The following is a 14,692-nucleotide window of genomic DNA, read 5'->3' as shown; positions in this document are numbered from 1 at the left end:
TTGTGGCCAGAAAAGATGCTTTATATGATTTCAGTCTTCTTAAATTTACTGGAACCTGTATGTGGACTAATGTGTGATCTACCCTGGAGAATATTCAATGTGCACTTGAAAAGAATGTGTATCCTGCTGTTTTTTGGATGAATGTTTTGTATACCTATTAAACAATCTGGTCTGATGTGTTGTATAAGCCAAATGTTTCCTTTTGATTTTCTGTCTGGATGATCTGTCCATTGATGTAAGTGTAATGTCCCTTTCTATTATTATACAATTATGTATTATTGTTTTATTATTCTACAGTTATAATAATTCTTGTTAAATTATTATAAAATCTTTCTCTTTACATCTATTTGTATTTGCTTTATGTAATTAAATGTTCTTATGTTGAGTGTATATATATTTACAACTGTTTTCTTTTTGTTGGGATAATCCCTTTATCATTACATTATGCCCTTCTCTGTATCTTGTAATAGTCTTTGTTTTAAAGTCTATTTTGTCTGATATAAGTATAGTTAGTGCAGCTTTCTTTTTATTTCCATTTGAATAGAATACCCTTTTCCATTCCCCCACTTTCAGTCTTCCTGTTGGTGACTCATTTTTTTTCACAATTCCATTCTAATATATATATGGTATTTCTGAGTTTATCTCTTTGTGGAGCTTTTTTTAGTGGATGCTCTACATATTGCAGTCCACTTGTGTTGACATTTTACCAGGTTAAGAGTAGAAATCTCCCCCCCCTTTATATCTTTTCACTCTCCCCTGTTTATATGTTTGCCCTAAGTATTTCCTTTTAATACTTAAATGGAGTATTTGAACATTGAACTGTATCAGCTAGTTATAATTTTTATATCAACCATCAAACAATTAAGAAAACTGAAGAGAAGGAAATTGTATTTACCTATATTTTTACTCTCCCCATTCTGTTTTTCTCTCTGATATTCCAAAATTCATTTTTACAATAATTTCCTTCTTGTTTAGCCATTCTCCTTTAGCCATTCTTAAGGAAGATCTGCTGGCAACAAATTCTCTTAGTATTTCTTCATCTGAGAATATCTTAATTTCACCTTTATTCCTATAAAATATTTTTAGTGGATATAGAATTCTTGGTTGAAAGTTATTTTCTCTCATCACTTAGAATATGTGTGCCACTTCCTTCTGGCCTCCATGGTTTCTGATGACAAATCTGCTGTTATTCAAATTATTTCTCTCTGTATATAAGACATCATTTCTTCCTTAATGCTTTCTATATTTTTATTTACTTTGTTTTCAGTTTTGATAAATTTGAGTATGATGTCTTGGTGTGGATTTCTTTAAGTTTATCTTCTTTGGAATTCACTGAGTTTCTTGATTCTGTATGTTATTCTTTGCTAAATTTTGGAAAATTTCAGCTATTATTTCTTCAAGTACATTTTTCAGTCTCATCCTCTTTCTGCTCTCCCCAATGACATGAATGTTAGATATCTTGTTATAGTCCCACAGGCCTTTGAGCCTCTGATCTTTCTTGTTTTTTTCAGATTATTTTCTTTCTGTTTTTCAGATTAGGTAATTTCTATTGTTCTCTCATCAAGTTCACTAATTCTTTCCTCTGTCCCCTCCATTTTGCTGTTGAGCCCATACATTGAATTTTAAAATTTTGATTATTTCATTTTTCATTTCTAAAATTTCCATTTGGCTCTTGAATTGATTTACTAAGATTTTTAATTTCTTTGATAATACTTTCTATTATTCCATGTTTCAAATGTGTTCATAAATGCTTGAAACATTTTTTTGATGATTGCCTTAAACTGTCAGATAATTCACATCTCTGTCATCTCAGTGTTGGCATCTATTGATTTTATTTATTTTTTTTGTTTCATTTAGGTTGAGATTTTCTTGGGTCTTTGTATGATGAGTGACTTTCAGTTGAAATTTAGAAATTTTGGGCATTATGTCATGAGCACTGGATCTTCTCTAAACCTTCCTTTTTAGTAGGCTTTGTTTGACACTATTTTGACAGGGGAATTTACTGCTCCATTACTGCCAGGTGGGAGTAGAAGTGGGGTTGTGTAGAAATCCAGGTTCTCCACTTGACCTTCAATTACAGTGAGGGAGGGGATCATCTCCTCATTACTGTTTTGCAGGGGCAGGTGGGGAGCTCTGATTTCCATTGATACCTATATGACTGGGAGGGATAGGAGCACCTCATTACCACTCCCTGACACCATGGATTGGGAGTTGGCTTTATTACTTTGGGGCAGTTCTGTAAGTTCTGACTCTACCAGTCCAACTCTGACTATTCTATTGGGGAGAAGAATACTGTTACTGCCAGGTAGGTGTGGAATTCCATGTTCCCCAACTGGTCTCTGCTGACATTGCAGAAAGGGCAGCACAGTTATTATTTTTGTTAGGATTGAAAGTCCTGGCTCCTTACTGATCCTTTTCTGACACCACACTCACTGGAAGGCTGGGAGATTGGGATGCCTTGTTAGAGCCTGGCAAGGATGGAATTCTAGGCTCCCCACTTGGCTAGAGTTTGTGGAATGGGTAAGGATGCAATTTTTTCTCTGTGTTTTTGTCTGGAGTGGAATGGTTATATTCTAAAAGTTTTTTTTTTTTCTTGCAAGGTTTTTCTTTTCCTGGTCTTTTGGCTGGAGAGAGGAGGTTTGTCTTGAGTATATGCAGCAATAAGGAATCCAGAGAACTCACCACTGTGTCATTCCTTGTGTCCTGAGCTCTCTTGTTGCTTTGCCTCCTTCTATCAAAGGTTTTCAAAGGCTTCCTGTGTTTGTTTTATATATGATGCCCAGGGTTTTTAGTTGTATTTAGAAGAGGAATAAGAAAAAGTGTCTACTCCATCTTCATGGATGCAGGATTCCCCTTCATTCTGTTTTTTTTTTACTAAGTAATGCGATAGGCAGAATCATTCCCCAAATATATACACATCCCAATCTCTGGAACCTGTGAATAAATTACCTTACATGACAAAAGATACTTTCCAGATGTGATTACATTAAGGATCTTCAAAGAAGGAGGTTATCCTGGGTTACTGGAGTGGACGCAAACTAATCACACGGGTACTTAAAATTGGAGCACTTTTTCCAGTTCTGGTCAGTGAGGAATGTATTGACAGAAGACTATCAGAGAGATGCAATATTGCTGTCTTTTGAAGATGGAGGAAGGGTTGCTGGTGGCCTCTAGAAGTTGGAAAAGGCGAGGAAATGAATTCTCCTCTAGAGCCTTCAGAAAGGAACATAACCCTATTAACTTTTTTGTTTTAGCCCAGTGAGACCTGTGTCAGACCTCTAACCTACAGAACTCTAAGATAATACATTTGTATGGTTTTAATCCACTAAGTTTTTGGTAATTTGTTATAGCATCAATAAAAATAAAATCAATAAAAATTAATTTATTGTTCCTATAAAGCAATAATCAAATCAAACCTTTATCTGAAGACTGATAATAATTTTATTTCAATTTGAATAAAAATATATAGAGATACAAATTACCTTATGAGTTATCATTGCTTATTTTCTGGAAAACACATTTTTGAGTGGTTAAAAATTCTAAAATGATATAATTTATGTATATCTTGTATGTGCTCGGTTTGTAAAAGACGTTCAATAAATGTCTATTGAAGTTGTTAAATACTGGAGGAAAACAAATAGTGGTGGCAAAAAGTCATTTCTTAAATCTTTAGAATGTACAAATCAGCTAATATTATTTGAATTATTTTAGCATTGCATCATATTTGTATTTTACAGTTAGTGAAAGTAGTTCTCTAATGGATATTGAAAATGTAACTCTGGCTAAAGTCCATGATGAAGAAGAAGATAACTCAGAGGAAGTATTGAAATCTGATAAGTTCCAACAGGACTTATTTTTTATGGAACGAGTTATAATGGAAAATATATTTCAGCCAAAACTTGCAGCTTATCGTCAGCTTCCTGTTTTAAAAGGTATTTAATACATTATATACTAAAAATCTTTTTTAAAAAAACATGGTGTTGTTTTGAAATAACGATTTTGTACTTTAAAAAACGTATTTAAAAATAATCACTTTTAGTTAAGCTCAAATAATTTAAAAAATCAAATGATGTTATTATTTCTAAATGCAATATCTAGACTGAGTTATCACTGATCAGAAGACATTTTTATGTAGTTTGCAGCACTAAACATGTGAGTAGCAAAAGAGTCCAGACCAGGAACCCCAAAGAAAAAGGTGTAGACTTTTACCTTTGGCTCTTTCCTCTCCGTTGTCCCCTCATTGAATTATTCTCTCATAATCAAACCCCCCTTTCCATTGCCATTTATACTTTCCAGGTTCTAGCTTTTATTACCTCTCCCTAATTTAATTACATACTCTTATTTCTACAAATCCCATCTCATAGATTCACAAAATATTTTGAAGGATTTGAGAGATTATCTAATTCATCTTTTCAATTTCAATTCCCAGCTTTCAAGTATGGCTTAGGGCAAACTCCTTTATGAAATCTTTCTTGATCCTTCAAGTCAAAAGTGATCTTCTAGGGCTTCCCTGGTGGCGCAGTGGTTGAGAGTCCCCCTGCCAATGCAGGAGACACGGGTTTGTGTCCCGGTCCGGGAAGATCCCACATGCCGCAGGGCGGCTGGGCCCGTGAGCCGTGGCCACTGAGCCTGCGCATCCGGGGCCTGTGCTCCGCAACCGGAGAGGCCACAACAGTGAGAGGCCCGTGTACTGCAAAAAAAAAAAAAAAAAAAAAAAAAGTGATCTTCTATATGCCTACATCAAAAGATTAGGTTACAAAATTGTGTGTGTGACAAATGGATGTAAACCTTTTTGCTTACTTACATCTAAGAATATTGAAAACTATGCTTCTTATCTCATATTAGGTTGATGTTTTAAAATTTTTATCATATATATAAATTTTTTGTCCCATAATTAGAGTTATAAGATTAAAATTTTACTGAGTACTGTGAATTTTGATGTTTTAAAAACAAAACTGGTGGTAGATCACTTCTTTAAATGTATCTAAGAAATAGAAATATAGTAGGAAATTTTTTAATGAGGTAAGATTTACATATAATGAAATACATATATTTTAACTGCATAATTTGATACATTTAAGAATGTTTAAGCCTGTATAACTAATACTGTAATCAAGACAGAAAATATATTTACCAACCCCAAAAGTTCCCTTCTGCTGTTTTCCAGTTAAAATATACACCCTTATAGACAGGCATTAAACTGATTTCTATCACCATAGATAAATTGTTTTGGTATATCATATAAGTGGGTTCGTATAGTAAGTATTCTTTTGTGTCTGGCTTCTTTTACTTAACATAATGTTTTTGAGATTCATCTACATTGATATGTATATAAGTAGTTCATTTTTTTCTGAGTACTACTCCTTTTTATGAATATACCATAATAATTTGTATATTCATTCACCTGCTGATGGACACCTGTACATCTTTGAGCTATTATGAATAAAGCTGCTATGACCATTTTTGTGTGTCTTTTTGTGGATATATGTTTTAATTTCTCTTAGATAAATACCTAGAAATGGAATTATTGGGTCTTTGGATAGATAGATGTATGTATAACTTTTTCAGAAACTGCAATATACCTTTCCAGATTATATGTACCATTTTACAATCCCACAAGAAATATACAGGAGTTGCTCCACCTTCTTTTTTTTTTTTTTTGGCTGCAGTAGGTCTTCGTTGCTGAGCGGGGGCTACTCTTCATTGCAGTGCACAGTCTTCTCATTGTGGTGGCTTCTCTTGTTGCAGAGCACGGGCTCTAGGCATGTGGGCTTCAGTAGTTGTGGTACACGGGCTATAGAGTGCAGGCTCAGTAGTTGTGGTGAATGGGCTTAATTGCTCGGCATGTGGGACCTTCCTGGACCAGGGCTTGAACCCGTGTCCCCTACATTGGCAGGTGGATTCTTAACCACTGCCACCAGGGAAACCCCACATTCTTGATAATGCCTGCCATTGGCAATCTTTTTAATAACTTTTTGTCATTTGTATATCTTCTTCTGTGTAATATTTGGTCAAGTTCTTTGTGCATTTTAAAATTGAGTTGGCTTTTTGAAAAAAAAATCAAGTTGTAAGAGCTTTTTTTTAAAAAAATATATTCTGGATACAAGCTCTTTGAAAGATACAACTATTTTCTTTAAGCCTATAACATATATTTGTCTGTTGTTGAGCAGAGGTTTTTAATTTTGATGAAGTCTTATCTATCAGTTTTTCCTTTTGTAGTAAATACTTTCCATGTATTCTCTAAGAAATCTTTGCCTGCCCCAAGGTTGCAAATGTCTTTGTCTTGTTTCTGAACTTAGGATAAAGGAATTCAGTATTTCATTGTTAAATAAGATGTTAAGTATAGTTTTTTATAGATGCCTTTTACTGGTTTGAGGAAATTTCCTTCTCATTCCAGTTTGCTAGATATTTTTAAACATAAATGGGTGTTGAATTTTGTTCAAAACATTTTCTAAATTATTAAAACAATTATGTAATTTTTTCCGTTAACCTGTCAATGTGGCCAGTTACATTGCTTGATTTTAAAATGTTAAAACAAACTGAATTCCTCTGGTTAAACTTCACTTGGTTATGATATATTATCCTTTTTATATACTGTTGAATTCAATTTTCTAATACTCTATTGAGAATTTTTGTGACTAGTCTCATGCAACATATTTTTCTGTAATTTTCTGTTCCTTTGAAGTTCTTTTGTGTTATGATGGACTTATAGTATGAGTTTTGAAAGTCTTCCCTCATTCTCTGTTTTCAAAAAAAGTTTGCGTATTATTTCTTCTTTAAATGTTTGATAAAATTTACCAGTGAAACCATCTGAGATGGAGTTTTCTTTATAGAAATTTTTCAAATTGCAAATTTAATTTCTTTGACAAATATAGGGTTATTCTATTCCTACCTGTGTCAGTTTTGGTAATTTGTGAGGAATTTACCCGTTTTGTCTATGTTGTTGAAATTATATGCATAAAGTTGTTCATAATATCCTCTCTTTAAATTCTTTTGATATCTGTAGGATTTATAGTGGTATCTCCTATTTCATTCTTCATATTGGTCATTTGTGACTTTTTTCTCTTTTTTATTAGTCTAGTTGGGGCTTTTTCAATTATACTAATCTTTTCAAAAATATCTTCTTGTTTCAATGATTTTCTCAATTTTTTGGTCTTTTTTTTAAAAAAAACTTCAGTTATTTTCATTTTTACTTTTATGCTTTTCTTCATTGAATTTAATCTACTCTTCTTTTTGTAGCTTCTTAAGATGAAAGTTTGGATCATTGATTTTACATCTTTTTTCATGTCTAAGATAGGCATTTAATACTATAAATTTTCCTGCCTCTTACAAATATTGATATCTTGTGTTTTTATTATTATTCAGTTCCAAATAATTTTTAATATTCCATGTGGGTTTTTCTTTGATGTTTAGGTTAGTTAAAAGTATGCTGTTTAGGGCTTCCCTGGTGGCGCAGTGGTTGGGAGTCTGCCTGCGGATACAGGGGACACGGGTTCGTGCCCCGGTCCGGGTTTTTCTTGTTTCTTGAGGTAGGATTGTATTGCTATAAACTTTCCTCTTAGAACTGCTTTTGCTGCATCCCATAGGTTTTGGGTCATTGCATTTTTGTTATCATTTGTTTCTAGGTATTTTTTGATTTCGACTTTGAGTTCTTCAGCGATCTCTTGGTTATTTAGTAATGTATTCTTTAGCCTCCATGTATTTGTGCTTTTTACAGTTTTTTTCCTGTAATTTATTTCCAATCTCATAGTGTTGTGGTCAGAAAAGATGCTTGATATGATTTCAATTTTCTTAAATTTACCAAGGCTTGATTTGTGACCCAAGGTGTGATCTATCCTGGAGAATGTTCCATGAGCACTTGAGAAGAAAGTGTATTCTGCTGTTTTGGGATGGAATGTCCTATAAATACCAATTAAGTCCATCTTGTTACTGTATCATTTAAAGCTGTGTTTACTTATTTATTTTCATTTTGGATGATCTGTGCATTGGTGTAAGTGAGGTGTTAAAATCCCTTACTATTATTGTGTTACTGTTGATTTCTCCTTTCATCGTTGTTACCATTTGCCTTATGTACTGAAGTGCTCCTATGTTGGGTGCATAAACATTTATAATTGTTATATCTTCTTCTTGGATTGATCCTTTGACCATTATGTAGTGTCCCTCCTTATCTCTTGTAACATTCATTATTTTAAAGTCTATTTTATCTGATACAAATATTGCTACTCCAGCTTTCTTTTGATTTCCATTTGCATGGCATATCTTTTTCCATCCCTTCACTTTCAGTGTGTATGTGTCCATAGGTCTGAAGTGGGTCTCTTGTAGACAGCATATAGATGGGTCTTGTTTTTATATGCATTCAGCCAGTCTGTGTCTTTTGTTTGGGCATTTAATCCATTTACATTCAAGGTTATTATTGATATGTATGTTCCTATTACCATTTTCTTAATTGTTTTGTTTTGGGTTTGTTTTTGTGTGCATTTTTCTTTTCTTGTGTTTCCCGCCAATGAAGTTTCTCTAGCATTTGTTGTAAAGCTGTTTTGGTGGTGCTGAATTCTCTTAGCTTTCAGTTGTCTGAAAAGCTTTTAATTTCTCTGTCGTATCTGAATGAGATCCTTGCTGGATAGAGTAATCTTGGTTGTAGGTTTTTCTCTTTCATCACTTTAAGTATATCCTGCCACTCCCTTCTGGCCTTCAGAGTTTCTGCTGAAAAATCAGCTGATAATCTTATTGGGATTCCCTTGTATGTTATTTTTTGTTTTTCCCTTGCTGCTTTTAATATTTCTTGTGTGTGTTTAATTTTTGTTAGTTTGATTAATATGTGTCTTGGCGTGTTTCTCCTAGGGTTTATCCTGTATGGGACTCTGCACTCCTGGACTTGGGTGACTGTTTCCTTTCCCATGTTAGGGAAGTTTTCCACTATAATGTCTTCAAATATTTTCTCAGTCCCTTTCTTTTTCTCTTCTTCTTCTGGGACCCGTATAGTTCGAATGTTGGTGTGTTTAGTGTTGTCCCAGAGGCCTCTGAGATTGTCTTCAATTCTTTTCATTCTCTTTTCTTTATTTTGCTCCTCTGCAGTTATTTCCACCATTTTGTCTTCCAGCTCACTTATTCGTTCTTCTGTCTCAGTTATTCTGTTATTGTTTCCCACTAGTGTATTTTTCATTTCAGTTACTTTGTTGTTCATCTCTGTTTGTTTGTTCTTTAGTTCTTCTAGATCTTTGTTAAACATTTCTTGTATTTTCTCAATCTGTGCCTCCATTTTTTTCCCGAGATTCTGGATCATCTTTAGTATCATTACTCTGAATTCTTTTTCAGGTAGAGTGCCTATTTCCTCTTCAAGTTTTTGGCCTTGTAGGTTTTTACCTAGCTGCTTCATCTGTTACATATTTTTCTGCCATTTCTTTTTTTTTTTTTTTATGAGTAGAATTGTGTTCCTGTCTTACTGGTTGTTTGGCCTGAGGCTTCCAACTCTGGAGTTTGTAGGCTGTTTGGTAGAACTGGGTGTTGGTGCTGAGATTAGGATCTCTGTGAGACCTCACTCCGATGAGTATTCCCTAGGGTCTGAGGTTCTCTGTTAGTCCAGTGGCTTAGACTCGGAGCTCCCACTGTAGGAGCTTTGGCTCAACCCCCGGCTCGTGAACCAAGGTCCGGTTCACTTGGGGGTTCCTCCCATCTCCTTGGGTGTCAGGGTTCCTCATCAGTGGCCAGCAGGTGCCCTAGTTGTAGGGAGACACTAACTCGAGGCAAGGAATTTAAAAAAGCTATTGTACCCAGAATAGCCAACACAATATTGAAGGAGAAGAACAAAGTTGGAGGACTGGAATTACCTGACTTCAAGAATTACCATAAAGGTACAGTAGTTAAGACAGTGTGGTATTGGTGAAAGAATAGACACGCAGATCAATGAAACAGAACAGAAAGCCCAGAATAGATACATGTAAGTATAGCCAACTGATCTTTGACCAAAGAGGAAAGGCAATACAATGGGAAAAAAAGATAGTGTTTTCAACAAATGGTACTGGAACAACTGAATATATATGGGGAAAATAAAGAATGTAGATACAGATCTCACACTTTTCACAAAAATTAACTCAAAATGGATCACAAACCTCAATGTAAGATGCAGAACTATAAAACTCATAGAAGACAACACAGGAGAAAATCTAGAGGATGTTTGGTATGATGATGACTTTTTAGATTTAATATCAAAAGCATGATCTATTGAAAGGAATAATTGATAAGCCTGACTTCATTACAATTAAAAAGTTATACCATATTGATACAGTATGACTCAGAAATTTCACTCCTGGATATATAGCCAAAAAACCCAAAAGCAATAATTCTAAAAGGTACATGTACCCCAATGTTCATAGCAGCATTATTTACAATTGCCAAGATATGGAACCAACCTAAGTGTCCATCAACAGATAAATGGATAAAGAAAATATGGTATATATATATATATATATATATACAATGGAATACTACTCAGCCAAAAATAAAAATGAAAATTTGCCATTTGCAGCAAAATGGATGGATTTGGAGGGCATTATGCTAAGTGAAATAAGTCAGACAGAGAAAGACATATACTGTGTATCACTTATATGTGGAATCTAAAAATACAAAAAACTAGTGAATATAACAAAAGAAGAAGCAAACTTACAGATATAGAGAACAAATTAGTGGCTACCAGTGAGGAGAGGGAAGGTAGGAGGGGCCATGTAGGGGATTAAGAGATACAAACTATTATGTATAGAATAAGCTTCAAGAATATATTGTACAACACATGGAATATAGCCAATTTTTATAATTACTGTAAATGGAGTATAATCTTTAAAAATTATGACTCACTATATTGTACACTTTTAACTTATATAATATTGTACAACAACTATACTTCAATAAAAATAATTTTAAAAAAACAAAAAAACTTATGCCCTATGAAAGGCATTGTCAGCAGAATGAGAAGTCAAGTCACAGACTGGAGAAAATATTTGCAAAAGACATATCTGGTAAAGGACTCATCCAATATATACAAATATCTCTTAAAACTCAACAATAAGGAAACAAACAACATAATTTTTAAAAATGGGCAAAAGACCTAACAGATACCTCACCAAAGAGCTATACAGAGGGCAAATAAGCATGTAAGAAGATACTTAACATAATATATTAAGGAACTTCCAATTAAAACATCAATGAGATACCACGACAAAACTATTGAATAGCTAAAATCCAAAACATTGATACTACCAAATGCTAGCAAAGATGTGGAGCAACAAGTATTCTCATTCAGTGTTGGTGGGAATGCACAATGGTTCATCCACTTTGGAAGATAGTTTGGCAGTTTCTTAAAAAACTAAACATGCTGTAACCATTCGGTCCATAACTGCGCTCCTTTGTATTTACTCAAAGCAGTTGAATAATTATATCTACACAGAAATCTGCATGCAGATGTTTATAGCAGCTTTATTCATAATAGCCAAAACTTGAAGGCAAACAAGGTGTTCTTCAGTAGGTGAATGGATGAATAAATTGCAGTATATCCAGACAATAGAATATTATTCAGCACTAAAAAGAAATTAGTTATCGAGCCATGAACAGACATGGAGAAAACCTAAATGCGTGTTACTAAGTGAAAGAAGCCAACCTGAAAATGCTACATACTCTGATTACAACTGTATGACATTCTGGAAAGGGAAAAAGTTTGGAGACAGTAAAAAAATCAGGCATTTCCAGGGATTAGAGGGTTGGGAGAAATGAATAAGCAGAGCACATAAGATTTTTAGAGTGATGAAACTATTCTGCATGATACATAATGGTGGGTACATGTCATTGTACACTCATCCAAACCTGTAGAATGTACAACACCAAGAGTGAATCCTAATGTAAACTATGGACTTTGGGGGATAATGATTTGTCAGTATGGATTCACTGATTTTAACAAATGTACTAGTGGTGCAGGATGTTGATCTGGAAGAGGCTGTGCATATATTTGTGTCTGAGTATTTGGGAACTCTGCACTTTGAGTCCAATTTTGCTGTGAACCTAAAACTACTCTAAAAAATAAAGTTTATTAAAGAAAAAGCTATAAAAATATGCTTAAGGATTTAAAGAAAATAAGAATAAAATGAGAAAAGTAATGAAAGCTACATATAGGACCAAATAGAACTTCTAGAGCTGAAATACATAATACATGAAAAATTTACTGTTTGGGTTTAACAGAATACTAAAAACTGAAGAAGATCAGTGAACTCAAAGACAAGCAAGAGGAACATTCCAAACTGGAGTATGGAGATAAACAAGGCCAAAAAAAAAAAAAAAAGCCTCAGTGACCTGTGTCACAAGATCATGTGATTTAATATGCATGTAATTGGAATTGTAGTACTAGAATAAAGAGGAGGAAAAGCAGAAAAATATTTGAAGAAAGAGTAGCTAGAAATTTTCCATACTTGAAAAAAATCTTTAAACCAACAATTATAAGAAGCTCAATGAAACCCAAGCAAGATAAACACAATGAAAACCACATTGAGGAACATAATAAGTAATATGTCAAAAAAAGAATGTTAAAAATTGCCAGAAAAAACACGTTACATTTAGGGAAGAAAGCTAATAATGCCCTTATTTCTTAACAGAAGCCAGAAGACAATGCAATGACATTTTTACTGTGCTAAAAAATTCTATATCTAGAGAAAATATCCTTCAAAAATCAAGGTGAAATAAAAACATGTTCAGACAAACAAAAGCTGAGAGAATTCATTGCTAGCAGACCAGCACTGTAAAAAATGTTAAAGGAAGTTCTTCAGCCTGATGGAAAATAGTAATAGAAACCAGAATCTAAACAAAGAAATGGAGAATGCTAGAATTTGAAAATGTGAGTAAAAGTAAGAGACATTTCTCGCCATTTTAAATTTCTTTAAAGATAATTGACAATATAATTCTATATTTTATATGGCAAAGCAAAGGACCTAGAATAACCAAGTCAATTTTGAAACAGAAGAATAAAGTTGAAGAACTTACCCCACCAGATTACAAGTGACTATAAAGCTACAGTAATCAAGGCAGTGTGGTATGTGTCTAAGGATAGACATATAGATGATTGAAACAGAGTAGTGAGTCCAGAACTAAACACAGACCTATATGGTCAATTGATTTTTAACAAACATGCCAAGGTGATTCAATAGAGAAAGACTGATCTTTTAAAAATGGTGCTGAAACAATTGGATATCCATATGGGCAGAAAAATGAACATCAACCCTCACCTCATATCATATGTATAAATTAACTCAGAATGGGCCATAGATTTAAATGTAAAAATTAAAACTATAAAGTTCGAGAAGAAGATAAAAGAAAAATTATTTGTGATCTTAGCATAAGAAAAGATACTTAATACACAAAAACCCCAAGGCATAAAGGAAAAAAATTAATAAGACTTTTGCAATAGTTAAAACACCTGCTCTTTGAATAACACTGTTAGGAAAAAAATGCAAGGCAACAGACTAGAAAAATATGTTTGCAATACATGCATCTGACTAAAGACTTAAGTTTTGAATATGTAATGGACATTTACAGCCCAATAAAAAGAAGATAAACAGCCTAATGAAAAAATAGACAAAAGATTGTAAAGCAATTACACTCTAATAAAGATGTTTAAAAAATTAGACAAAAGGTTTGAACAGGAACTTCACCCAACAAATAGACACCTGAAAATGTACTAAACATAGTCATCAAGGAAATGCAAGTTAAAATCAATACACTAGCCAGAATGGCTAAAATTAAAAAGACTGACAAAACCAAGTGTTAGCAAAAACATGGAGCAGCTTGGGTTTTTCATATATTGCTGTGTGAGTATAAAATTGTACAACCCAGAAGTCTACTAGGAAGTTTCTTAAAATGTTAAACACAGATCCATCCAATGACCCAATAATCCTTTTCCTGGATATTTACCCAAGAGAAAAAAATATGTCCACAAAAAAGACTTATATAAGAATGCTCATTACAGCTTTATTCATAGTAACCCCAAACTGGAAAAAGCCCAGGTATCCATCAGTAGGTCAATGCTTAAACAAATGCTGGAGCACTACTCAACAATAAAAATGAGTGCACTACTTATATACATAATAACCTTGATGGATTTCAAAAACATTGTTAAGTGAAAGAATTCAGACACAAAAGAATGCATACCAACGGGCCCATTTTCATGATATGCTATAACCGACAAAACTACTCCAAGGTTTTAACAATTAAACCAGTGCCTGCCTATGGTAGATTAGGTTTGACTGGAAAGTAGCATGAGGAAACTTTTTCAGTTGATGGATATATTCTGCATCTTGATTGGATTGTTGGTTACATCAGTGTGTATATTTATCAAAACTCATCAAACTGTACAGCTAAAACCTATGCATGTCAATGATTGTAATTTTTTTCACAATTAAAAAATGCTGTGGTATTTATATTATCTGGGATTCATTTGAAGAGTGATATACCACTGTTATTTTTTAACAGCTTTTTGAAGTATAAGTGACAATAAACTGCCAATGCTTAAGGCATACAATTCACAAGCTTTGATCTATCACCACAATCAATGAATATATACAATTATATATAATGATATATATGTATATCTCAAATGTTTTTTTCATGTCTTTTATAATCCTTTCTTCTTGTTCCTCTTTGCCCCTCTCCTATCCTT

The 14,692-nt window shown here is 33.5% G+C and overlaps 1 protein-coding gene across 1 annotated transcript in view; it reads left to right on the top strand.

Moving 5' to 3' along the window:
* Nucleotides 1–14,692, top strand: part of DNAI4 (dynein axonemal intermediate chain 4) — a gene marked incomplete at both ends in the record, with an annotated part of 115,728 nt that overhangs the window by 69,700 nt on the left and 31,336 nt on the right. The window contains 1 exon segment of the mRNA XM_079721049.1: nt 3,738–3,932. Within this exon segment, the coding sequence (XP_079577175.1) occupies nt 3,738–3,932 (195 nt within the window).

Source organism: Hyperoodon ampullatus, assembly GCF_949752795.1.
Source record: "Hyperoodon ampullatus genome assembly, chromosome: 2".
In the NCBI taxonomy this organism is placed as follows: domain Eukaryota; kingdom Metazoa; phylum Chordata; class Mammalia; order Artiodactyla; family Ziphiidae; genus Hyperoodon; species Hyperoodon ampullatus.
The sequence above is the reverse complement of the archived record's forward strand: the minus strand, read 5'-3'. Positions and strand labels throughout refer to the sequence as shown.